Source organism: Convolutriloba macropyga, chromosome 11, assembly GCF_964194025.1.
Source record: "Convolutriloba macropyga chromosome 11, txConMacr16.3, whole genome shotgun sequence".
NCBI lineage: Eukaryota > Metazoa > Xenacoelomorpha > Acoela > Convolutidae > Convolutriloba > Convolutriloba macropyga.
In genome coordinates, this window is record NC_134478.1 from 37,212,555 (window position 1) to 37,239,318 (window position 26,764).

At 33.0% G+C, this 26,764-nt stretch overlaps 1 protein-coding gene across 11 annotated transcripts in view; it reads left to right on the forward strand.

The window, feature by feature from the left end:
* The window catches only part of LOC142349880 (xylosyl- and glucuronyltransferase LARGE2-like), a 102,326-nt gene that overhangs the window by 19,251 nt on the left and 56,311 nt on the right, over window positions 1-26,764 (forward strand). For 2 of the 11 annotated variants that reach the window (XM_075401711.1, XM_075401712.1), the window contains exons 2-3: window positions 8,633-10,175; window positions 21,804-22,147. In XM_075401711.1, coding sequence (XP_075257826.1) covers window positions 10,050-10,175; window positions 21,804-22,147 — 470 coding nt within the window. In that variant the 5' untranslated portion in view covers window positions 8,633-10,049. The other 9 variants (XM_075401719.1, XM_075401717.1, XM_075401715.1 and 6 more) reach the window with 8 other exon arrangements.

Sequence of the window (26,764 nt, forward strand, 5' to 3'; positions counted from 1 at the left end):
ACTAACTGCTTTTGCATGGCAGCGAATTGTGAATCAATGTGAAGTATCATCAAGGAACTCTGCATATGCAACTGAACGAATATGAGGGCTTTGCACATCAGAAACACTAGACATCTTTACTAAAGGCAATGACAGCTAGGCACAATTGCAATCGAGATTTTCCAAGTGTAGCTTAACCGCCTGCATATCTTTCGCCTGTTTTCGAGCAAAGAATGATTCTTGGCAGCAAAAACTGAAGAGGTTACTCTTTTCGTATTCATGGAATTAGAGCTGACCATGTACATTCGACGTTACACGATTTACAAGTTTGTTCATAAATTTAAAAATGACTAAATGTGAAAAGTTGTGAGGAGTCACTGTCACTGTTGTCTACAAAACGCCAAAGCAGCCTCAAAACAGCAAATCAACTTTCGAAACGCATTAGTAACTTCAATTGCATATTTAATTTTCCTTTTAATAACCACCCATTCACATCCCATGATAATATGAGGCTCTCTTGAACTGAATTAATAGGTTTATTAGGTAACATTCTCGACAACAACATAATGTGATCTGAAGTTGAGAATATATATATATATATATATATATATATATATATACATATATATATATATATATATATATATATATATATATATACATATATATATATATATATAAATATAAATATATATATATATATATATATATATATATATATTCATTCTCAACTTCAGATTACATTATGTTGTTGTCGAGAATGTTCAGCCCGATTCGGCGGAAATCTACTAAGGATGTTCCAAAATTTACAGTGCTGTGATAGTTTCTGTTTATTTTCAGTACGTATATGCAGTGAGAATGCCTTTTAGTTCAATATGTTTATGACACAGATGAAATCTTCAATAAACCAAAATATAGAAAATAATATACGTCATCTTGAAAACAGCAAGTCTGATGTAGTTGATAACTTTAATTTTCTTTCGTTGAAAACGAGATATGAAGGACTATATTTCTGTGCTTGGAAAAAACAACCAAAAGTTGACGTGCTTCTAAGTTCATGGAAGAATTACATTGTCTATCACTTATCACCATGAAATTGTCAAATAGTTTGTGTGATGACTCAAGAGAATGTGTACTCTCCTTTTGATATTTTGTATTAACATGTCTCTGAGAATTTTCTTGTTTTTCAATCATTTTGAAGAAACCACTAACAATCGTGATCTATGCAACTTACGCTGGATGTCAGCATCTTCCAAACAATTTTTCAACCAGAATCTTGAGTCAAATGTAAATTATATGGATCGTCTGTAACCCTCAACTGTGCTTTAAAAGTATGCTAAAATTTCTTCCTTGTTAAAATTTTGCTGTTTTTCCTTACTGCTTAAAAAATGTTTGTATTTTTTTCTTTTAGTAGGAAATTGTCAATTATTTTGTTTGGATACAGAAATTTTGTATCGAGACTTCAGTGGATCATTATATTTTGGGGCACGCGCAGTCTCCTAAAGATTGCCTTATCCTGTTAATTTGACTTCATTTACAGCTGCTAAATTTGTTTGTCTAATGAAGTCTTGTTTGAAAGAATTGTCTATTGATTCTCTTCACCATTCACTAAATCAAACGTGATGGAGGGATGATTAACAAAATAAATAAAGCATTCGTATCTGCTGGTTTTTGTATCCTGCATATTCTTGGGAATGGGAATCCTGCTCCAATCCCACTATTTATGGGAATGGGGCAGAATTATACGCAGTATAAATTAAAATGGAATTCTGAATCCCATAGTTTTTTTTCTTTTTTCTCGCAATGATTTTAGTTCAAAAACTTGAGGTAATCCCGTTAACAAACTATGAAATGACATTTAAAAATAGGACGCACGTTATTTTCAAATCTAATTCAGCAATTATCTGATTCAATGGAGACATATTTAAAACAAGATAAACGCATAAGAACATTATAACAAAAATGCTCTAATGAACATTTTTCCTCTCCAAATTATACCCATTTATATACAAATCCGATCTAACGTAAATCAGAACTAACCTTATTACCATTAGTTATTTTTACCGATAATTGGCAATTTGTTTGTACTGATTGTGCGTTTTTATGACCGTTTTTTTGAGCAAATATGAACCAAATTATGCGGTGATTTTCAATTACTTCAAACATTAGACTTTTTCATAGAAAACAAACGATCTCAGTTCATCTTTGAGCAATTATATTTGTTTCGGTTAAAAAAGATTATAGAATTATGCTGCAAACAAACATTCAAAGACTACCTTTGAATAAAAATATTTATTTCGGTTAAAGGATTTCACAATTATGCTGCAAAATTTTGTCTAATCGAGTTTCCTCTTCCGTAAAAAAGCATCAAATATGAACAAATTAAGTTATCACGGCTTGCATTTTCTCAGATGTGACAGGAAAAAGCCTTACGTTTTAAATGTTTTTTCCTTTCCTTTTTGGTAGGAAGAGTGAAAAATTCCATCAGGATTTGATCGGAAACTGAACAAAGGGTTCATATTTAAATCTGTTCCTAGCGCTTCTTATTCTGATTGAAGGCAGTGCGCCTAAGAAGAGCAACTGCAGTTAGATAGCTGTTCAAATTGCTTATGACACATGTAATCTTCAATAAACAAAATATAGACAATAATATACGTCATCTTGAAAACAGCAAGTCTGATGTAGTTGATAACTTTAATTTTCCTTCGTTGAAAACGAGATATGAAGGCCTATATTTCTGTGCTTGGAAAAAACAACCAAAAGTTGACGTGCTTTTAAGTTCATGGAAGAATTACATTGTATATCACTTATCACCATGAAATTGTCAAATAGTTTGTGTGATGACTCAAGAGAATGTGTACTCTCCTTTTGATATTTTGTATTAACATGTCTCTGAGAATTTTCTTGTTTTTCAATCATTTTGAAGAAACCACTAACAATCGTGATCTATGCAACTTACGCTGGATGTCAGCATCTTCCAAACAATTTTTCAACCAGAATCTTGAGTCAAATGTAAATTATATGGATCGTCTGTAACCCTCAACTGTGCTTTAAAAGTATGCTAAAATTTCTTCCTTGTTAAAATTTTGCTGTTTTTCCTTACTGCTTAAAAAATGTTTGTATTTTTTTCTTTTAGTAGGAAATTGTCAATTATTTTGTTTGGATACAGAAATTTTGTATCGAGACTTCAGTGGATCATTATATTTTGGGGCACGCCCAGTCTCCTAAAGATTGCCTTATCCTGTTAATTTGACTTCATTTATAGCTGCAAATTTGTTTGTCTAATGAAGTCTTGTTTGAAAGAAATGTCTATCGATTCTCTTTTCACCATTCACTAAATCAAACGTGAAGGAGGGATGATTAACAAAATAAATAAAGCATTCGTATATGCTGGTTTTTGTATCCTGCATATTCTTGGGAATGGGAATCCTGCCCCAATCCCACTATTTATGGGAATGGGGCAGAATTATACGCAGTATAAATTAAAATGGAATTCTGAATCCCATAGTTTTTATTCTTTTTTCTCGGAATGATTTTAGTTCAAAAACTTGAGGTAATCCTGTTAACAAAATATGAAATGACATTTAAAAATAGGACGCACGTTATTTTCAAATCTAATTCAGCAATTATCTGATGCAATGGAGACATATTTAAAACAAGATAAACGCATAAATAAGAACATTATAACAAAAATGCTCTAATGAACATTTTTCCTCTCCAAATTATACCCATTTATATACAAATCCGATCTAACGTAAATCAGAACTAACCTTATTACCATTAGTTATTTTTACCGATAAATAGCAATTTGTTTGTACTGATTGTGCGTTTTTATGACCGTTTTTTTGAGCAAATATGAACCAAATTTTGCGGTGATTTTCAATTACTTCAAACATTAGATTTTTTCATAGAAAACAAATGATCTCAGTTCATCTTTGAGCAATTATATTTGTTTCGGTTAAAAAAGATTATAGAATTATGCTGCAAACAAACATTCAAAGACTACCTTTGAATAAAAATATTTATTTCGGTTAAAGGATTTCACAATTATGCTGCAAAATTTTTTCTAATCGAGTTTCCTCTACCGTAAAAAGCATCAAATATGAACAAATTAAGTTATCACGGCTTGCATTTTCTCAGATGTGACAGGAAAAAGCCTTACGTTTTAAATGTTTTTTCATTTCCTTTTTGGTAGGAAGAGTGAAAAATTCCATCAGGATTTGATCGGAAACTGAACAAAGGGTTCATATTTAAATCTGTTCCTGGCGCTTCTTATTCTGATTGAAGGCAGTGCGCCTAAGAAGAGCAACTGCAGTTAGATAGCTGTTCAAATTGTAGCATCTCTTATTGTTTTCTAATCTACGCTCTGAAAGAAATGAGAGATTAATAGAAATTCAATAACACACAGAAGCAAACAACTTTCTTTTGTAAGATGGTCTGAAGAGAAAAAATGGTCAAATTTCTATATAAATACCTAAAGACAGAGAGCTGTAGACCTTATCCTTGAAGATAAGACGGAACCAATCATTTTTTTGTTTATGTTTACACTATTGCTTCTCTTAGAGGGAAGTCAAAGAGGTGCGCGGCTTCTTATTTGAAAAATCTCAGCAGAAAATATTTTTTCTCAGAACTTAACACAAATACCGCCATTTCCCCCCACGCGCCCCCGCAAATTTTCAAACTTCTAATTTGTCTGAAACACATAATAGTCCAATTTTCAATACATACCAGAAAAAAGGCTTAGAAAATTTTATACGTCTTCTACGAGGTCGAATATTTGGGATTTTTGCAAGCAACCGAATAAAAGTAGCAAAATTATAAAGACGCTGTTTTATAGATTGCAATAAAAGATTCGGAAACAGACCTTCATTGTTGACCTTGGTGTATTTTTGTGGCATTTTGATCTAATCAAATAAAGTGTTGTAAAGTATGTTACTATATGGGTCTATTTGGTGTATTCAACTTCCGTTTTTCTAGCAAACAACAGATTTTTTTCACGCTTCGCTGCTTTTATTGCTCCCTAGTCCTAGACTCGTGGGAGGGGCGGGACGGGTCGGGATCCAACTTTGCGTGATTTTATGAACAAACTAATGTAACTACATGCTTGTGGCTATATAAACATATAAGGAGTCTAATAAAGTTGGCTGTTATATTGCATTGTATTTTATTCTGCTAACATTCGACTTATCTTTCTTCATATCTTGGGATGCACAAGGCGAACAACGTCACAAATGTTGATCTTTATCTAAATTTAGTCTCAGAATGAGTTTTGTTCCACGTGAACGAAACCAAGTCAACACTACAAACATTATTCCAATAATTATTCCATGAGACAAGATGGGAATTAATATCTTATCAGCACCAAATAACCTACCCTATCCCTACCCGTCCACCCCACCCATCCTCAACCCCCACCTATGTCTCCACAAAAACAAACGACTCCCCAAAAAGAAGTGTCTGGCTACTATATTACTTGGGCCACATTTCTAGCCAACATTTTGTAGTTGAGTACATTTAAAATCAGAAAATACAAACTTCGAAAATTCTACTTTTGAGTAATAAAAACAACTAATTTCTTGGAAAAATATAACATTGCGCAATTGCTCTTTTGCACGGACAATAGGAGGTAGGCTAAATGAACGCATGCAGAGATACATTTATATAATATGGTCAATAATACAGGCGGCCCTTTTTAAAAACCACATTATGAAAATTGGTTGAAAAAGATGAATGGCATTGTAGCAAGGGTAAAATTTACTTGCCTCCTTTCGCCCAACTTTTACCCATTTATTGCGTGTGATCATTTTAGTTACATCCTGCCCGCTCCCATTTTGCCCTGAATGCTATGCAAACTCCCTTTCCAAACACACCTTCTCAGGCAGGAGAACATCAAAAGCTCTCGAGCAATTCTTGTTGTTTTTGGAAGTTCTCTCTCAACGTCATTCTCATAAAAATTTTACAAAATTTCAAAATTTATTTTGCGTTTTCCATATTGGTTGGGATATCTAGTCGCGCCCCGTTGAAGCTTTCTATATCCTTAACCCCCCCCCCCCACGCACTAAACCCCCCCACCCACACCACTACCCCCTCCCAAAAAAACCCTAACGCACCCCCAGTGATTGTGGAATTTTTATCGTGTAAGATCTGATAAGATGCTGACTAAGAATTTTTATCGTGTAAGATCTTATCAGATCTTACACGATAAAAATTCCTCTTATCAGATCTTGCACGATAAAAATTCTGGTAAGAGGAATTTTTATCGTGTAAGATCTGATAAGACATCTTGTAAGATAAACATTCCTCTTACCAGAATTTTTATCGTGTAAGATCTGATAAGACATCTTATAAGATAAACATTCCTCTTATCAGAATTTTTATCGTGTAAGATCTGATAAGACGGAATTTTTATCGTGTAAGATCTGATATGACATGTCTTAATTATTTCAATATAACCGTATAACGTAGTCAAGGTCCTATAAAAGTAAAAAAAATTATCGGTCAGGTAACCAATTATGAAACAAAAAAATGCTTGTTGATTGTTTTGGCGGCAGTTTTATTGTGAGTCTTAACTGTTTACTATGGCTAAACTTAGCAGTCCAAGATAGTTTTGGTCTTTGAAAAAAATTTTCAGCCTTGTTTGATAATCACCGCTTCGGAGAAAGCCCCTGTCACTCAAATAATCTTTTTTACAATATCTTATAAGTCTTAAAAAACAGTATAAGATATTTTTCTCTTTGTTGCTCTGACACTTAAGTGTTTCATGCTGTAGTTTTTCGGCTACTGCTTGAGAGCAACTCTGAATTGTCTTCAATATGAAGAATATACCATACTTCAGGAATTTATATGAGAGGAAATTTTTATCGTGTAAGATCTGATAAGACGGAATTTTTATCTTGTAAGATCTTATAAGAGGAATTTTAATCGTGTATGATCTTATAAGAGGAATTTTTATCGTGTAAGATCTTATAAGAGGAATTTTTATCGTGTAAGATCTTATAAGAAGAATTTTTATCGTGTAAGATCTTATAAGAAGAATTTTTATCGTGTAAGATCTTATAAGAAGAATTTTTATCATATAAGATCTGATAAACGTCTTATAAGATCTTATAAGAAGATGCATCCCCTTACAGGCTATTAGCAAGATGGTTTTGTCAGAAATTTGTCAGATCTTACACGATGAAAATTCCACAATCACTGGGGACTACCCCCACCACACCACCACGCACTAGATCAATTAATCCCACGCAGCTGCCCATTTCTAAGTTTCACTGATTTTTTATTCAACTTGCCTAATTTCTTTGTCAAAAATACACAAGTTAGTAAACGTTGTTGTGACAACGAAATAATGGTGAACAAACTCGGAGTATTTTGGGAAATTTCTCATGAGTTGGCAGCTTTTATTATTGGATTTGCAGTCGTGTTATTCAAAGAATAAAGTATACATTTTGAACTGATTACGTTCCCACTGTTTATACTCGGAATACTTTCATTCTGACTATATTTTGACGCTATTTTACTTTATTTCAGTTATTCTCAGAACTTCAAACAAGCTAATATAACTCGCTACCCCCACCCCACCCCCCCCCTCCCCGCTTTCACCTCGAACCTGGTTATCCCGACAACATTAACCTCGTTTCTTGAAAGTAGCTTGTGGGCAAACCGTGAGGAATCCGCAGAATTGATCCTTTGGTTTTCGCTTGAAGCGTCTTATCCAACTAAACACACTTAAAGCTACCTTAAAATTTGATACTCGGACCAGACCAGACCAGCCAAGCTTTCATTCAAATGTGCTTTTGCCCAGCAGCAACTTTGGATCGACCAATATCCGCACCCGCGTTAGCCTTTGTCTATTTTTGAACTATGCGCCCCAAAAATTTACCACGCAAAATCCAGATTTAAGAGGCACATATTCAATTAAATATTCCAGTTTTATTCTAGTTTTATCCCTCATTTATGGCGCCCACATTGGTCAGATTAAAGTCACAAATCTTGTAAATTAAATCTGTTGGAAATTTTGAAATTGTCCTGTTTTCTAATTTGTCAAAACGGCCCACAATTTGTTCAAATTTGACACTAATTCGAGATTGCTGTTTAGGAATTAGTGAAATTCGTGGCGGCTTCTATTCTAATTAAATTACTGTCAATGTCAGATTAGGAAAGCGTCAAGTTTAATTTTAAAACAACGGTTTTGCATTTTTTCTAAATCATTGAAAAAACATCAATTTTCCTGTTCTTTTCCGAACTCTTTAGTATGCAGCTTTTGATTTGAATATTTTTAATAATCAACTTTTACAAAAGTGTTCAAAAATTTTTGTTTCTGAAAAAAATATATTGAATGCTTTTCCTACTGATCGAAGAATTTAAAATCCTGCAACATTCGTTCAAGAAATCTTGCAAAATAAAGAATAGGTTTTCCTTTTTTCATTAATCTTGCAATAATTGAACTCTACTTGCAAGAATCTCGGAAGATCTTAGAATCCGCCCAGTACTAGGGGTTTGATTAGGTTTTAAAAAATTTTGGCTGTTTTCCGGTGTTGAATATGTGCAGAATATTTGGACACCTTGCGAGCATTTTGTTCGATTCCAGGGGAGAATAATTGATAAGTTGATAAAAGTTTGTTTCCTTTTGATGTCCTAAGCTGGTTCAACTTAGTGATAGAGGGAATAACAATTGTATGATTTATTTCCTGGATCGTACCTTTCAAGGCACTTTTTATTGCTTTTATCCACCCAAAATCCAATGCTTTTAATTACTACAAAATGATTTATATAACCGAAACTTGAAAGGAGGCTTCAACTTCTAACTAATTCCCGGTTTAGACTCTTCAAATCTAACGTTCAATATTTCACTGTTATACCCACTGTTAGTTAGTATATAGTTATAAAAGTTATTACAACAGATTTACCTTTTGTAAATTTGAACGAATTTTAATACAGTTTCAAACAACAATATTACACACGCTTACTATTTTTTATTTAATGCTGGACAAGCAAAATATCGGGCATTTCAAATTCTCATTCGTTATGACCAGATAATAAATATTTAATTTAATGGAGTTAACATGTCAGTTGATTTATATTAAAGTGGTGGGATAATCATACACATTTATGCCATATAATAATACAATTGTAACTTTGAATACATTGATTTGATTTTCCATTTACATTTTTATCGGTTACTTTGAGCCTTTTATTATGATCAAATTTTATGCGGAAGTTAAATTGAGTGAAATAATTGAAGGCAACGCCGTCGTGGACTATTAGAGACTTTGCTCTTCAAAAATGGCGCCCCAATTTAGCACAGTTTCCTTGAAGCGGCCTTTTTGTGCGCCATTACAAACGATAGAGTTACCCGCGTGGATAATTGATCACACAGGAAACTAATATTTTCACAATCAACTCATCTGTTCCTAACGAGAGCTGAAATATCTACCAAAAATGGCAAAAGTTACATTTCTGACCTGAAGAAATTATAATTATAGCTTCGGTTCTTTCAAAAATAGATATAATTAGCTTTGTTTTCGTTCTTGTCAAAAAAAGCTTACATCGGGACCGATGTTAATTCATTCAGTTGAAAATGAAAGGAAATTTTAAGGCTTCAAAAATGAAGATACAAAAATTCAATGGAAACTTTGAACATCTGTGACAAAAAGAGCTTTCAATACTTCGCGTAATAGGCGTTACTGAAAATTTCCAAGTTTTCATGGAAGTCTAGAAAAAACTTTAGAAGTCCGTTTGATGTGCAGTTAATTCCCCTTTTGCTTATTATTTGTCTTTTTGTGAAAATCTTCTTGAAAACTTCTTATGTTCAATCAGTCTCTGTATTGTCCCTCAAAAATCTCAGTGGTAGAAAAGTTAATTGCCACTTCAAAAATAGGGGAAAAGATGGTCAAAAGAAAACTCACGATTGTTTTGTTGCTATAGCAACCCCATCACTATTATTATTTATTGCTATCTTAAATACTTTCAGGTGTATTTTATCGGTTGAGCTTGCAGAAAAATTTCCTAATTATGATATTCGAAATTCTAGAGATCTCAAAAAAAGTGGAACGAGTTGCTGATTGACAAGAATGGACCCAAAAAGTGCCCGCATTACTGTTTTACTTTTGACGGGAGTATTTGTCGTGACTTCGTTCAATTTTGCCGTCATGTTTTACAATATGGCTATGGGATATCAACACACCACTGCTGAAAAGGTGAGAGCAATTCACAAATTAAATCAATTTAACTCAATCTTTTATGAAAAATAAAAAGCACTAGTTTACACATTAAAGATTTGCCCTATACTGAATTTGCAAAAAATGTCAGTTTTGGCACTAACTATGCTTCGTATAGAGAAGAATTGGTCATCCCGGGAGGACAATTAAAAATAATTAATTACAAAAAGACATAGATATTTTATGGAAACTCACTAATTGTACAACGTCACAAAAATATTTAGTTTCAGTGAAAACTAGTCGAAAATCAAACTAGAACCAGCGTTGGTATGAGTGAAAGGTTCCAATGTTCACATTTATGGTTCCCATAAACAGATCGCCTTGCAGTTTATTACTGAAACCAACGAAAAAATATTGCAGTAAATTTAGTTAGGTTAAGAGGAAACTTTTAAATAATGCTCTACAGTTTCAAACCTACAATATAACAAATTAAACTATATGACCGAAAATTTCCAAATAAAAAAATTAAAAATTTCATTTTTTTCTCGATAATTTGTTTAAAATACATTTCTATCCGCCTTTTTGATTTCTGCCGGTCAAAAGCTATTGTACGAAGCATTTTTTCTTGTTTATTTTGTATCAAAAAAACTATTGAAAAATTGAAGACTTGAAGCAATTTGGAGCTCTATAAAGGGCAAAAATCAACTTTGAAATGTAAAACTAAAAGGAGTAAAAGGTAATCTTTTGTAATTTCTTGAGCAGTTTTTGCAAAAATTTCTTCTGATGTAATTGGAACTAACCATATGAGAGTTTTCAAAATCTTTGGAAATGTAAACAGAAACCAGTATCTTGAAACGAACATCAAGTCAATCAAACTAATTTAAAAAGAAGGAAATCTTTTCTTATCTATTTTATTTGTATTCTTTATAAACTCAGAGCAAGTAGTTCAAACTGATCATCTCTATTATAAAAAATACAGGTGAAAATGAATGTTAAGGAGTTTTTATCATCAGGTAGAAAAATTTTTTACACGTTCACATTAATTCTCACTTCTCTCTATTTTGAAAATGTTCTTGAAATTGCTGGAATGTTCCAGGCTTTGGGCGTTTTTGTATTGCGAAACTCCTCATACGAAAAACAAAATTTATTTTGAAAGAAAAAGATGAAAATTTTTTTCTTATTCAGTACTCATGAAAATTATAAAATTTTCCTATTTCTTTAAAACCATTCTGACTTAAAAGAAGAGTAGGAAAAAAACATTAAATTTACTGACAACCAATGTTCCTCAAACCTACTTAATAAGAAGTTTTTCGAACAGTTTTCAACACATGTGCTGAACACCTAGCGGCAGAGTGCAAAAAGTGTCAGAAGTACTAAAAAGTTTGAAGATTACCTAAGTTTGAAGATTTTGCTAAAATTACCATTTCAAAGCTATTCAGCAAATCACCAAAACCGTGTTTAAAAAATCTAGCTTTTAACACGAATGCGTCAGCGCGTTTAGCTTTTAACTCGTCTAGCTTTTAACACGTCTGCATCATAAACAACAAAATGTTTCGAAATAATTCAAACAATTCACATCCGATATGAGAGACAAGTTTACTATTACCCATTCCAATGCCCCAAAAAGACCACGTCTAATTTTTCGAAATAAAACAAAAAAAGTCTGGAGACAAATAAACGTTGATGAGCATGCTGTAAAATACAGACGCCTAGAAGAAAATTTAAAACTCTTCTTTTGTGGGTGTTAAGATTTGTATTTCTTGTTGTGTGTGTGCGTGAGTTTGTGTGCGTGTGTTTGTGTGCGTGCGTGCCTCTGCTGGTGTATTTATGGATGTGCTATATTCTATTCAGTGTGGCATGTGTTTAAGAGAGAGAGAGAAAAAGAGTTAGCGTCAGAGAAATATTTCAATCAAACGTTAGAGAAAAATGGAGGCAGAGAGTAAAAACATAAAAAAGCATGAAAAATTAGAAAAAAACAACTTGAAGTTCGCTACAAATTGGGAATTAAAATTGTTCAATGCCAAGTTTGTGTGTTTTCATATCTGAGGCTATGTCTGTTAACGCATTTACAAGGCTGGAAAAAAAATTCTCCCCTGATACCCATGGAACATCAAAAACGACAAAAAAATTCGAAAACCTAAAAAAGTTCATTTCACATTTCATCGTCAATTTTACGACTGCCAATGCAGCTGCCTAAAAACTGCAAATCGATTTTTTTCAGAAAAAAACAGTCAAGCCATGTATAACCAGTTACGAGTTTTGAGTAATGATAAGATGCCAAAAGAGAATTGAAAAACTGTTTTTCGGTTGTGGCTTTTGTATTTCTGTTTGTGTATGAAATCGAGCTTGGGTGTATTTGTAAGTGTGCGTTGTGTGTGTGTGTGTGTAGTATGTGTGTAAGAGAGACGGACAGATCACAGTTTGTGGGAGAGAGATAGTTCATTCAAATATTAGACACAAATAAAGGTAGAGTGCAAAAACTGTCAGAAAGAAGGAAACATTAGAAAAACTTTTTAATATTTGTTACAAATTGCGGTTTCAAGTTTGTTCAATACCAATCCTTTAAATCTCGCAGATAGCGCGTTTGCGAGATTTTAAAGTTTTAATTGTCGAGTTGTCATGAATTATTGAAATTGAAAAGCAAATTTCTAAAAACTTTAAACGTTTACGTTTTTAAGTTTATTTTGAATAATACAGTTACCCAAACAACTGCCTCAAAGAATTCACACCTAGTTTTTGTAAAAAAAACAAAGAAGACCTCAATGAATACTGGGGAACTTTGAGTTGTGAACAGTAGACAAAAACAAAAATAACTATTTTTTGGTGCTGGGCTTTGTTTTATTTTGTGTTGGTGTTTGTTTGTGTAATGTGTGCTGTGTGTATGTGTGTGTGGTTGTATGAGTTTTCTGTCTTTGAGATTGGAGTACCCTTATCTTCCTAAAGTTTGTTTCTATGAAAAATACGCATATTTTTTTGGTTCAAACAGTACAAGTAAGTTTCTCCAATGCTTATAATTTTCGCATATAGCTTTCGGAATTGTTCTTTCAGATACACCCAACGTTTTTTGGCAGATTTTTAAAGACGTTTTTTGCTACCTTGAGAGGTATCTTGGAGCATACTGTGCTACGCACAGACTCGTACAAGCCGTCTTGTTCTACTATACACTGGAGCTGATAACTACAACTTTTTTGGACAAAAGAGTAATTTGTCCCACAGAAATTAAAACTTTGTTGAACCATTGAAGAGGTAAAATGCGATTGTGGAGGGATTTTCAATCTGTTTCGCATTTCTAACTGTATACCCCCCCCCCCCCCGCCAATCTTCCGTCAAATACGACACTGCAAAATGAATGTTGGGGTTAGTTCAAACCTTGCATTTTGTATTCAAAATTTTTTGAAATGAAGATCAGCGTTTTGACTTGGATGGATTGTAATTTTTCAACACAGGGAACAATTACATCAAGCTCATGCACTGACGTCTTCTCTATTAGTTTTAAATCAAACCGTTTTTTGCGTCAAAACCAAAATTTGGGGTTACTGTAATGGCCTGAAAAAAGCTAAAATAGGCTTAAGACATTTGAACTGCAGTACAAAGAACTAGATAAAACTAAAAATTCGAATATTTATCTGTGAAAAAATTAAAAGCAATCGGCTATAATTTTATCTCACGAGGCATAAAAGTGCACAGCGAAGGTACAAGAAAAACTATTTGAGTCAATTGATATTTGCCTTTCTCTGATTTTTTTGCCCTTCAATGATTTTTTAAAATCAGGGAGACGATTCGTTTACCGCCAAGGTTACCTTCGTAAACCTTGCAAAAAAATTTGACTGTGCTTTAATGAGAGACAAGGACCAAGGAGGCTCGGAAATGTACATTCACATGTAATGTTCCAACCACGCTCTACCACGTTTTCTGTCAAAATTGACCACCAAATGAGGAAGAGATAGAAAACATCAAAAGAACCGATTATTGTTCGAAAATAAAAGGTGTATTCATTTGAAAATCGCTTTAGGCTCAAACCTATAAACAAAGTAAACAACAACAAATTAGATGGCTGATGACACCTATCACTATGGAAAGTGAGAGACAAGACAAACAAAGAATTAAAATAAAACAATAAGTATTACTTACGTCCACAATTATTGTCAATCTGCCTTTTTAAAAAGTAAATTAATGAAAGAGTCAAAATAGCATCGGGTAATAAAAATCAAATTACCTGAATTCCGTCAGAAGCGAAATGTGACTTGTCTTTATTTAGAGTAATTTACACGTTAATAGAAAACAAATAGGGCAAACTTGGACAGTACGTTTACAATTTTGGAAACAACTGTGTTCAACGTCATTTAATACATTAGCTATCAACTGAAATAAGTCAATGGCTTCATTTACACCTTCATACAAAATCATTGAGACCAATCGTCATCCAGAAAATCATACGGTTCCAAATACAACAAATCCAGGCAAAACTGAAAAAGTCAATCACATTGTTCCAGGATACAGTGTCGAAGCTTGTAAAATGAAAATCTTCTCACAAAAACTAATGAATAATACCAATTGCGCCTTATTCCAACGCCATTAGTGTAACAGACTTATCATTAATGTGCTGCTAATGCGATAGTCAGACGAGATAGCAGAAGAGTACCTCAAAAATTGGGAAACGTCGAATCAGAAGAAAGTTATGAAAACCCGTAGTTTCAACGACAAGACAATTTTTTATATAACAAAAATACAATGAAGACTACATTATACTTCACCTAAACTTTAACAATACAATCCCTTTTAGGCGGTTACTGCGCTTAAATTTGCAGAAATAGAACTAAAATTGGGAAATCTCAAAAACCATAAATTTTTTAGTGAACAGTTGTTGACCACAATGTCAATTAATCAGAAATAATTGATGAAGTTTGAATACTTATCCAGTTATTTTACAGAAAAAAAATTATACACTAAATGAAATCATCAGACAGTTTCCTTAATAGCTTCTCTTTATGGAGTTAGACACTTGATAAAATAGACTCAGCCATAAGACTAAAAAAGAACATCAAAAGTAAAACTCGAGATTTCATCAAAAACTTATGAAATTATTTGTCGGGACCATAAAAAATTTTGAGCGCTACTCAAAAAAAATAGATTTAAACATTGAATCATGTTTGAACCTAATTGGGCTGCTTTTTATTCAAATTTGGAAATGAAAACAGACTTGCCTGTCATTGTGATGATACAATTTCAAAAAATTTTTGAAAAAAAAACAGACCCATAACACAATCCAAATGGTTTTCCATTGCAAACGCTGCACGGCTAATAGAAATCAAAGTTGTTTTGTCTAGAAAGTGAAATTGCGTTATAGTTTTTTTGGCACACGTTAATCATATTATAAATTAATATGGCACACGTTAATCGTCAAAATAAAATTATGGATTTTTTGACAACTTTTGTTTTAATTGTCGAAAAACCACAAAAATTTTTTTTTTGAAAACGGAGTTAAAGTCAGCGCAGATCAGCGCTCAGAGTTTTAAATAAAGCGAAAGATTTAGCCAAAACAGTTGGTTCAAATATATCACCAAATCCTTTTTATCTTGAGTGGTTAAATTAATGAGACTCTGATTATCAATTTTATCTTAAGTTTAGCAAAATTTGACCAAAATATATGCAAAAGTTACGAAAGATGTGCACAAAACAACGGACTTTTTTATTTGAAACTCTACGCTTTACAATCTTCTAATGATACCCCTCACAATCCTCTACCATGAATATATAGATCTACGAAAATTGACTAAACAAAAAACAACGCAGTGGAACATGCAGTTCCTCCCATGTGATTGTCACCTTCAGCATAGTATCTTTTAAGGAAAAACTTTAAAGCTCCCTCATTGATTTACAAAAATGGTGTCCTACAATGTGCATTGTAAAACAAACCACTCTACAACCTATTAGATTAAATTTTTTGGAGGTAATCACTTTCCTATTTATGTGAACCTGAACGCAATTTTAACAAGTCGATTGAGCCTCATCGCAATTTAATGAAAATGACAAAAAACTGATTTAAAAAAAGTAAGATTAGGCCTCTGCAGGGCTATACTGGTATTCTAAGTTTTTGAATAAATTGGGAAGAATTATAATTGAAAAAAAAAACCGAACAACCCGGGTTGATCATTCTTGGGAACCATATCCAAGAACCATATATCTTTCCATACAGGTCATAAAAAAATTTCTAAACTTCTTATATGGTCTTGCTATCGTTGCCAAAATTTCTATATATGATTTATATATGGTATCAAAATCTAGTAACCACATTTGTGAGTCCTTTCAACCCCCATACAAAGCTTAGACCGCAATCTCTAGTTAGAAGACGTTAATTGAACAGTTCATCATATTTTTTTGTATATTTTGACTTGATTTTTGAGGTCTCACATGGCAATATAAATGTGTATTGTCTTGGATAATTTTCCCAAGACACCATGAACTTTGATTTTCTTTCAAGTTACTTAATGTGTTTTTCTCCTCTCAGAGTCCAATGCATCGCTGTTTCAAGAGTTTTTTGAGCGATGCTGAATTTTTTACATTATCAATTTTATGGTTGCCAAGTTATCGTAAACTTCCTATATGGATTGGACATGGTTTCTAAGAAAAGTTTATGGTGCTCAACCCGGGAATACACATCTTAACATTCGATACATTAAAATGGGTTTTTATGGACCTTTTAGCACAATTGATATACAACTTAATTCTTTGAGTAACGAACATAAAAATTAGAATTATGCGGTTCCGGATTAGCTATGATGTTTTCAAAAAAATGAAGAGATAAACTAAATTCTCAACGGTGTATTTTTGACTCAAAAAAGCAACAAAAACTAATGATGGTAATTTGTTGCGGATTTTTCTGGCAAAGAGCAAAAATTTTATCCTTTCAAACTTTAAACTTTTATTTCTGGTAGAAAACAGGACTTTTTATATTGAGATTAAATGAGACTCCAAACAGAAGTGCTCAATAACAGGAAACTTCTAAAACTCTGCTTAATCTAAAATCCTGCTTTCTGCTAATTCTAAAGAGCGGCAGGATTTTTAGTTAATGTTCAAAAAGACTAAAAAAACTCAATTATTAGGAATATCCCAATTTTTTTTTTCATTTCGTAATTGATATCCTGGTTGAAATCATAATTTTTTGTCGCAAAGATTATTCTTCGATATTAAAATCTAATGTTTGCTGACTCATATAATTTTCTAAAATTTGTATATATTCCTGATGCAAATTCCATCTTAACAGGTGGAATTAAATAATATATCTGCTGAATATTTTTCTAAAAACCTGCCTTCTGCTAATTTTAATGAGCGGAAGCATTTTTTTAGTTAATGTTCAGGAAGATTCAACAAAACAACTCAATTATTAGGAATTTTCCAATTTTTTTATTTATTCCGTAAATGATATCCTGGTTGAAATTTATAATTTTTTGTCGCAAATAATAGTCTTCGGTAGTGAAATATAATGTTTGCTGTTTTTTATAATTTTCTAAAATTTGTATATATTCCTGTTGCAAATTCCATCTTAACAGGGAGTAAATAATCATGATTTCCGAAAGCAAAATGAAATCAGCAACAAAAGCTGGCCTAAATTGCACCGAAATATCGATACTTCAGAAACTTGTTTGTCGGCAAAATCTCGATGTGGCAAATCAAAACGAAAAAATTCAATTCTGGCGTGTCATTTTTGATGAAAACTTGAGGAAGTTTGTTTAACGTAATTAACAGAAGTACCATAGGACTTGGAATTGGATTAACTTCAATATTCCCTCTTTTTTGCCTAGACAAATTAACAAAAGCAATAAAAAATTAATTCGAAAATTGATGGTCTTCTTTCAAAATACCCAGTGTTTATAATGGGTGTTCTCAAATGTAAATTTTTGCATTATAAAAAATAATAGTAAATTAGTTCTCGAGTTTATTCCATTTATAAATTTACAAACAAATAAAAAATCCCGAAAAGACATCAAAAGGTCACTAGATCTGTCAAATGATGCCTATTAATTCATCTCAAAGTCTACTTAGTTGTTAATTCAAACCTCTCAAATCACATTTTACCCTGGTAATACCATTTTCCAATCAACCTTAGAAACCCCTAAGAAAAGTTTTAAAAAGAAGACCAATTTTACAAAAAAGGCAGCTCGCTTTATTCCTTACCAAAAAGGCTAGCAAAAGATCTGTTATCTATAATAAATGAGTCTCTAAAACAATGTAAATAGTTTATTAAATCCTGTGCATTAAATGGGAGTAGTTTTTGAGGAATACTTTCATACCTTTTCGCTAAAACATTATAAAAGCGTCTTAATCTATTTATGAGTGACTTGTTTCTTTGATTCGTTTGCAAAAATTTTGTTTTGACTATATGTGTTCTTTCATTTATTTGGGCACTCTTTAGTTAATTCTGGAAAAGAGTTATTTAATAATTTGCTTGGATGTTAAGGGCGGAGAACTCTTGACAGTAATTTTATGAGTTCATATATGTGTAACTGTTTAACAGAAAACAACTTGTGTTTACATCGCAGTTCGTCCTTGCTTTGGAATCTCTTAGCTGAAAGTAACAAACGAAAAATTCCGCTTTGCCGCCACTCTAATTTTTGAAGATCGCTTTTATTGGCCACTCCATACAACAAAACCCCGTACTGTAATACTTGTTTAACGTTTTTTTTGTATAATCGTACTAGTTTGTGTCTTTTGAAAAATTTTTCATACTGATAGATGACCGTTGTTAATGAATTCGTCCGACTAACTATTTTTTCAATGTGTCATTTGAAGCTCAATTTACTATCTATGTATACAGCCAAATACTTAATGTGGTCGACAAATTCGATGTCTTAATCATTAGTTTTTACTTCAGGTGTCCCATTAGAAGCACTAAAACTTATAGCCTTGCATTTATCTCTATTTGTTGCTAACTTATTTGATTCCATCCAAACTGACACTTTTCCTATTGTATCATTAATTCCATCATCCACCTTTCCGGAAATATTTGTATCATCAGCAAACATTGTTACATTACTGTTTTTACAAAATCAGGCAGATCGTTTACATAAATCAAGAACAGAAGTGGCCCTAAAACAGAACTCTGCGGTAAACCACAAAAAATGCTTTCAAATGATAATCGCTGCTTGCTAACTGAAACGCAGTGTTTTCTGTTGATCAAATATTAATTAGGAATGTCATATATTTTTCCCCTCAGACCATACGCAAAACATTTTTGGAGCAAAATTTCATGACTCACATTATCAAAAAGTTTCGATAAATCATTAAAAATTCCATAGTAACTTTCTTTCGAACTCAGAGAAATTCTTATTGTTTCAACAACCTCCGACACAGCATCAATTGTGCTTTTTCTGCCTGATATCCAAACTGTACCCTGTTTATTACCGAGTACTTGGACAAAAAAGAAATGAGCCTTTTCTGTAGACATTTCACAACAATTTTTGAAATAATTGGGAGCAGTGATATTGGTCTATAATTACGGAACTCATTTTGGTTACCATTTTTCTACAGTGGTGTAATGTTGGCAATTTTTAGAGTTCTAAGGAAATGGCCCTCATCAAAGCAATGATTAATTAAATTTCCAAATGTTTCACACACGCTTGGATTGATGAACTTAATCACTTGATTTGAAATTTGTTTCAAATCAGAGTCAGTTTTTTTGGGCATCTGCCTGATACTGTCGAAAACTTCTTTGGCTGTGACATTATTTAAGAACATGGAATTTTCTAACTTTCTTACCCGGCTTAGATCTGACGGCAGATTACAACTTTCAGATAGTTTCTTTCCTATTTCAACAAAATACTTATTGATTTCATCAGCATTCAGATTATCAATGTTCTTTTTTATTTTCGTTCCCTTAATATCGCCTATTATTGAAAATAAACTTTTATTTTTGTTCGCCATTCCTTCAATTTTTTGTTCGTAAAATTCAAATTCTGCTTTTTTCCGATAGGTTTTTTAAACGATTACGCAGCTTATTATTTTTTCTCTGTTTTCGGCAGACTGCTTGTTCTTCAATCTTTGGTAGGCTTCAATTTTTTGAAGACTGAGATTTTCGATCAGGTTATTCAAACAAGGCTTTTGAACCTGTTTGAATTTTTCATTAGTGTGCTTTTTGAATTGTTGCAAGAGTACATGATGATCCAACTCCTTTTTTATTACCCTCGTTAAATCCGTAAAACTGAAATCTAAATCAGAAGAAAGATATAGTTTATTTCTCGTTCCCAGTTTTTTTTTGCAAAACTGTAATTTAAAGTATTAAAGTTTTTAACTATGAGTTCCTTATTTTGAAGTTTTTTAGGGGCCTAAAAAGAGATCTTTCGTTTGCTTTTTCCGGATCAACTCTTGTTTCCTTGCAGCTCAATTCTACTCCTTTGTGGTCAGAGATCAATGTATTCTTCACAATTACACAATTACGGCTTCAAAGTTCGCGAAAAAAGTATCAATGCATGTTGCCGTACAAGAAATGACTCTTGTCGGTTCTGATCTGTTTTTGCAGGTCAGCCCGTGGCCATTTTCTTAGTAATTGAAACTATTGTCCTTTACCTCTAAAAATAGAATAGGCAAATTTATTGCATAACTTGTCTTACAACAAAATCAGAACCGATTTGTCTTAAAATTTTTTTACAGAGCGTAATACAGATGACACAGAAAGTTCAAATTTTCCATTTATGTTCTCGAAATACTGCTCATCATTTTTTATGTTTCTTTTTTTTTCGAAAAGTTGTTTCGTAAGTTTTGTATATATTTGATCCAAGACCTACAATGTTATTTGGGGGTTAGGTTGCTTAATAGATTTCAAATGCTCCTGTTTGGAAAATTGAGACAATCACGCCATTTCGTGGTGTGATTTAGAAATATTATCAATGAGAAGTTTTCGAAAAACTATTCTGACAATTTTTCTCCCATTTCCCCTTCTCCAAAATTGACAATTAGGCTTTTGATTTTCGAATGTCAGCTTTGTTGCATGTATGTTGCAATCTGGAAAATTCAGATTATGCAATTGATGTAATCTTTAAATTTTCTTGACATAACAACGAACGGATATAAGTTATAGTCTAATATTTGTGAGAAAACCTAATTCTATTCTTTTTCAGCTTTAATTTAAGTTTTATTGCAGTCAGAACTTCCTCGACCATTTTTGGAGGATTCTTTGTTCACTAATTGTTTTGTGATCTGCGAGGCCTAAGTTGACATATACCTTTTTAGTTCTTCGAATTGCTCTTTGAGCTTCAACTATATATTAGGCTTTGTGAATTTAACACGATTGAGTAACATTTGACGAGGCTATATTGAAAAAAAAACGATCGGTTGCGTCGCTTCAAAACTCTAATATATATTTATGTTTGACCGAGACTACTTGAAATCCTAAAATCTGTAAGACTGTCTCGTTGAGACTCCATTGCCAAAAAAATTTACGGTAGATTAAACACGACTATAACTTCTCGAAAAAAGAAGAGCTGAAAATAATTGAATAGAATTTTGCCCTTGTTAGATTTTGTTGAGTTGTCAGGATTCTCAATTTATACGGAATACATAGCTATCGGATTTGGTATTGGGTTGCCGAACAGTTTTTCCGCACTTTAAAGAGGATGTTTTGATAATATGTTTTTGAATTCCAAACATCTATTTGCAATATTTATTTTTTAGCGCTCATCCCGAGAAGTAGAACTGATTCGTCTTCCTATCACTGGAAAGCCGCTGGACGAAGTTGTACACTTAGCAATTTTATCAGACGGATTTTCATCCAATCAGAATCTTGCAACTCTAATTAAGTCAATTTTATTCAATCGAGAACAATCAAAATCTAATCAAGCGAAAAACTTCCGTCTGCATTTACATCTGTTCACGCTTTGGAGTGATGAAATATTTGAAGAAATGATGCGAAGTTGGAATATTCTGGGAGTTAATTGGACTGTTCACAATATGAAACAGGAAGTGAAAGAAATCGAATGGCTGCCTAACGGACATTATTCGGGAATATTCGGCATGAGGTAGGCGACAGAGAACTTAGCTCGGGTTCACTTTCAAGCTCGGGTTTCAGTTTTTAGACCAAGCTTGGCGTTTCACGACGTTCAAATGTTTCAACTTTTTCTGTGTACATTTAAAATTTATCATCTATGTTTCTATTGATCACTTAAGTTTGTTTAAAAATTAATTTTTTGGGGGAAAATTTTGACATAAGAAATTTGAGGTATATATTTTTTAAAAAGAGAATACGATCTTTACTCAGCTTGTTCGGCTGCTGGTTCGTTAAATTTTGCTGCCTTGATATGTATTGTGCTTTCTTTTTCGGGATCCCAAATCGGTAATTTCTTTAAAGTTATCGAAATTAATGATAGAAAATGATCTCAATTTATCGCCATGATAGTTGATTCGTTTGTCGTTAGATAAAGATTTCATTTGTTTGTGAAACGCAACCAATCTACGCCAACCTCTCATTAGAGCAATTTGGTCTCCAACATTGGTATGGTTCACACATTTTTACCTAAATGTAAAAACATTGAATGATGATGCATAAATGCTGATCAGGAAACCAAAAAGGTCAGATAAGGTTAGCTCAGAGATTGTTATGATCTCTGCCACGGTTTCATAATAAGATGCAGCAAAAATTCTGATCGGATAACGAACTTTATTGCTAGTCTTATCAATGTCAAAAATGTGATCACAAGAAAAGGTTTAATTCATGGTATGGTCATAAGAGGCACAGTTGCTTGCGGATAAAAATATATAGCTGAATATAGTAAAGGGCGGAGTTATTATTTTGCGCAAAGCTTAAAACCTAAAGAGGTCTGTCTTTGCAACAACAAATGCAATACACTTTCAAAAGAATGAAAATAAAGAAAAGGAGGGCACGGTTTGCTCGAACAAGAAGAGCTACTAGAACAATTGCGGTGAAGCATGAAAGAAAAACTTCTCTTGAGAAAAAAAGCCACGTCAGTTGTCCGAACATTGTAGCATTACGTAGCCAATGTCTGAAAAAGCAAATCTCGTAATAGGAATATATTTTACCCCTAGTATTCACGGATGAATGTAACCAATTTCCACACTTTTGAGCTTATAATTAGCTTAAAACTTTATTCCTCGACTTTCATTAGTAATTACTTGATATCCATTTCAAAGACTGAATTGTATTTGTAAGCAAAGAGTTGGCTAAATGCAAAACTGCCAATTAACTTTCTAATCCACAATTGGTGCCGAAATGGACTTTTTTGAAAAAGCTCGTTTATTGTCACTCTCTCTGCCTCAATCAGGAGCATTGTTATCGGCAGCTCCCATACCAGCTCTCGGCCTCCATCTTTTGCCAAACGAGTTTCGTGCAGCTGTGAGGTAAAGACTTGGCACTCCCATATATGAAAAAGAAAGGAAGTGTCCCTATTGTAAAACAGGATCTTTGGATACACTCGGTGATCATGCTGTTGCATGTCATGGGCGGGGCGATATGATTTCGCAACAAAATTTTTTCTGCTTGCAACGCTGCCAACTTGTCACCAGTTTGTCAGCAGAAAAACCTGATACCAGAAACAAATTCTCGACCTGGAGATGTGTATTTACCGTGTTGGTCTGCTGGGCAACCGGCACCTCTGGATATAACCATTACCTCCCCACTGCAACCCAGTATTATTTCCAATGCGGCGAGGAAGTCTGGTTTTGCCCTGAGAGCTGCGGAAGACAGGAAGTTGGAGCAATATTCCCAACAATGTGCCAACATAGGTGTTCAATTTATTCCCATGGCTTTTGAATCATTTGGAGGACTCTCTGAATTGGTCAGAAAGACATTGAAGCGAATAGCTCTGCTCTCTGACAACAGAATTTTTTACTCAGCTGGTTTGTCAGTTGCTTGCAGCAGGCTTGCGCAATCGGTTTCAGTCACAGTAATGCGAGTAAACACTATAAGGTTGATAGCAAGAAGCGCAGAACTGTGAGCCAGCTGCAAGCAAAAGAAGCCTCCTCAATGTCTCATGACTTTCGATTGTGCGCGTTTCAGTATCCCAATTGCAAACAAACAGAGTGGGTGCCACTATCCATGTTGAAAACCCGATTGTGTGGGTTTTTACTGTTCCAAATGAAAACACGATTGGTTAAGTTTAATTGATTATGAAATTTTATTCTTACCTGACCAAAGTGGGGAAAATAGAAACATATATTTCATATCTGGAAAACTGAAATGAACTATTAAAAATTGACTTATTAAACTGGTGATCTGCTGTTTTATAAACTTAGTCATGTTAATTGTTGATTCAAATTTTGCAAAATTAAAAAAAATTGAAAATAATAAACAGTTAGACTTTCTTTTATTTCGGTCTAATTGACACTATCTGAGATAAATGGAAATTATTTAGTTAAAGCAAGGAAAAGTGACAAAATTGCGTAAATTTGGTCGAGAAATCTGTCATTGGCTGATAATAATTGATGAGAATAGTTTTTTCTATCCCAAAAAAACTTCTACTTTAAATTCAAAACAAAAACTCCTGCGTATGAAAATTGAAATACTGTCAACTTATGAACTTTGTCTCCTAAAGCCCTCTCATTTTTTTCCAAAACCAGGAAAAGTTTGATATTCTTGACGTCTGTATGTCATAGAGTAGATCTACAGTATATACTGTAGATTTTTCTCCTGTAGATCCTTTTGTTAGTTTTTGTAATTGTTCGTCAGCAAATTTGGAACAAGTTGACAAGATTTCATTACGATGCAGAGGTATACTTCAAAATTTCCGCCTTAGTGAAATTGGCTCGAAAATTAGATACAAACAATGAACGAAATTAGGAGACATCCTTTGTATTTTACTTTTCGTAAAAGGGGTTCAGCCAATTTTGCGAAATAAAAGAACATTCGGTGCGAAAAGTAGCTAACAAATCTTGTAGCACGTTTCCGCTTAATTTAGGTATCTATTTTTCGCGCGCATTTTGAGCATGCAATAAGCATTTTAATGAAGATTTAATTAAAGCTTTCAAAGCTTTAAAGTGCTTTAAATAGATGCAACCACAAAAACTGATTTTTTTCCGAAAAATCCCTCGCACATCAAAGGTTTTGTATATCAATGTGGGACCGGCCGAGTTTAATAAGTAGTAATAAATAGTACTAATAAGTAGTAATAAGTAGTAATAAAGTACTATAGGTAGTAATAAAGTAGTAATAAAGTACTACTAATAGTAATAAGTTAGGCTTAATTAAATAAGTAGTAATTAAGTTAGGGTTAATTGTTGATTATATGAAAAATCGAGCTACATTGCGTGCGAAAAATTGATAGATAAATGGAGCGGATGCGTGATACAACTTGCGCGAAAAACAGGTTATTAAGTTTGTACTTGTATTTCGCGGGTAAAATTAGGACACTTTTGCGAACACGTGATACGATAATCCCTTCCATGTTTCCCGTTTCTGCTAAACTAGCTATTTCTGCAATATTGTTTGTTTCAATGTGTTAACATAGTAAAAACGAACACGAGATACACGCATCGGGGATATCTGCCCGTGACGATTTGAGTATACCTCTGCATCGTAATGTGATAGTTTTGTAACCTTCTCAAATTGCATTTCTTATGTTGAATAACAAACCAAAAATAGTCTATAATAGTTTCATCTGCAATGCAGATCAATTGATATGTTTTATTATTTACAGTTAAAATTTAAATCATTTGGCTGAAAAATTGTTTTACAACTGTTTGAAATACAACGGAATTAATAGCAATCGTGTGCATCATTTTGTCATGATTTCCTTGTTTTGTTCCTGTGTAACATTTAGTGATGTCTTCGTGAATAATTTTTGTCTTATTGTTCAGACCCCACTTGCGGGGGAAGGAACTATAGACTCAGATGGGTTTTTTTTGTTCAGTCAATTTTGGCCGATCGATATACTCATCGTAGAGAAATGTGAGTGGTATCATTAAAAAGCTCGTTCAACCTAAAAGTTGAAATTAAGAATTTTTTGAGTTTCGTATTTTTCGAGGAGTTATCGAGGATTAAAGTTTTGTGTGAACACGTCATATTTGGTATGATTTCGTTCACTTTTAGTGTAATTTTTTTTTCAAATTATGATCTTTCTTAAAAAATTTTTCATTCAAAATTACATTTCACGCTACAAAAGGAATCAATTTCGTATTCATAATACTTAAAGTTGATAAAAGACTAGTTCTAGTCTCATAGGGAAGTTTACTATAAAAAAAACTTCGAATTCTACTTCAGAGCTGTTTTTTTTAGAAAACTATAAATTTTTTTAGGTCTCCCAGAAACTGGTCTTTTTTCATATCGATTTTTGGTTAAGGATAAACCTTATTTACAGTAAAATGACGCCTAATGAACAAAACACCTTTTCAGGGAATCGCACATGTTTTTTATGGCTTCGACTCTGAGCTTTCTTAATTTTTAATAAAATTTTTATTTTCTTTTTGAGGTTTTACTGAATTTTTGGATCACTATGGCATAGAATCTTTGTCTAAAAGTGCGTGCGATGGGTTTCGTAATGAGCATTAGTGAAGCTATTCAGTGCTTTGATTCAGTCTTTGACTGTTAAGACTTTATATTTATTTTTTTGAGTTTTTTTTTTAAACATTAACCGACCATAAACTTATATTTGCTAACTTTAGGTCAGTCTGCGTGCTGACAGGAT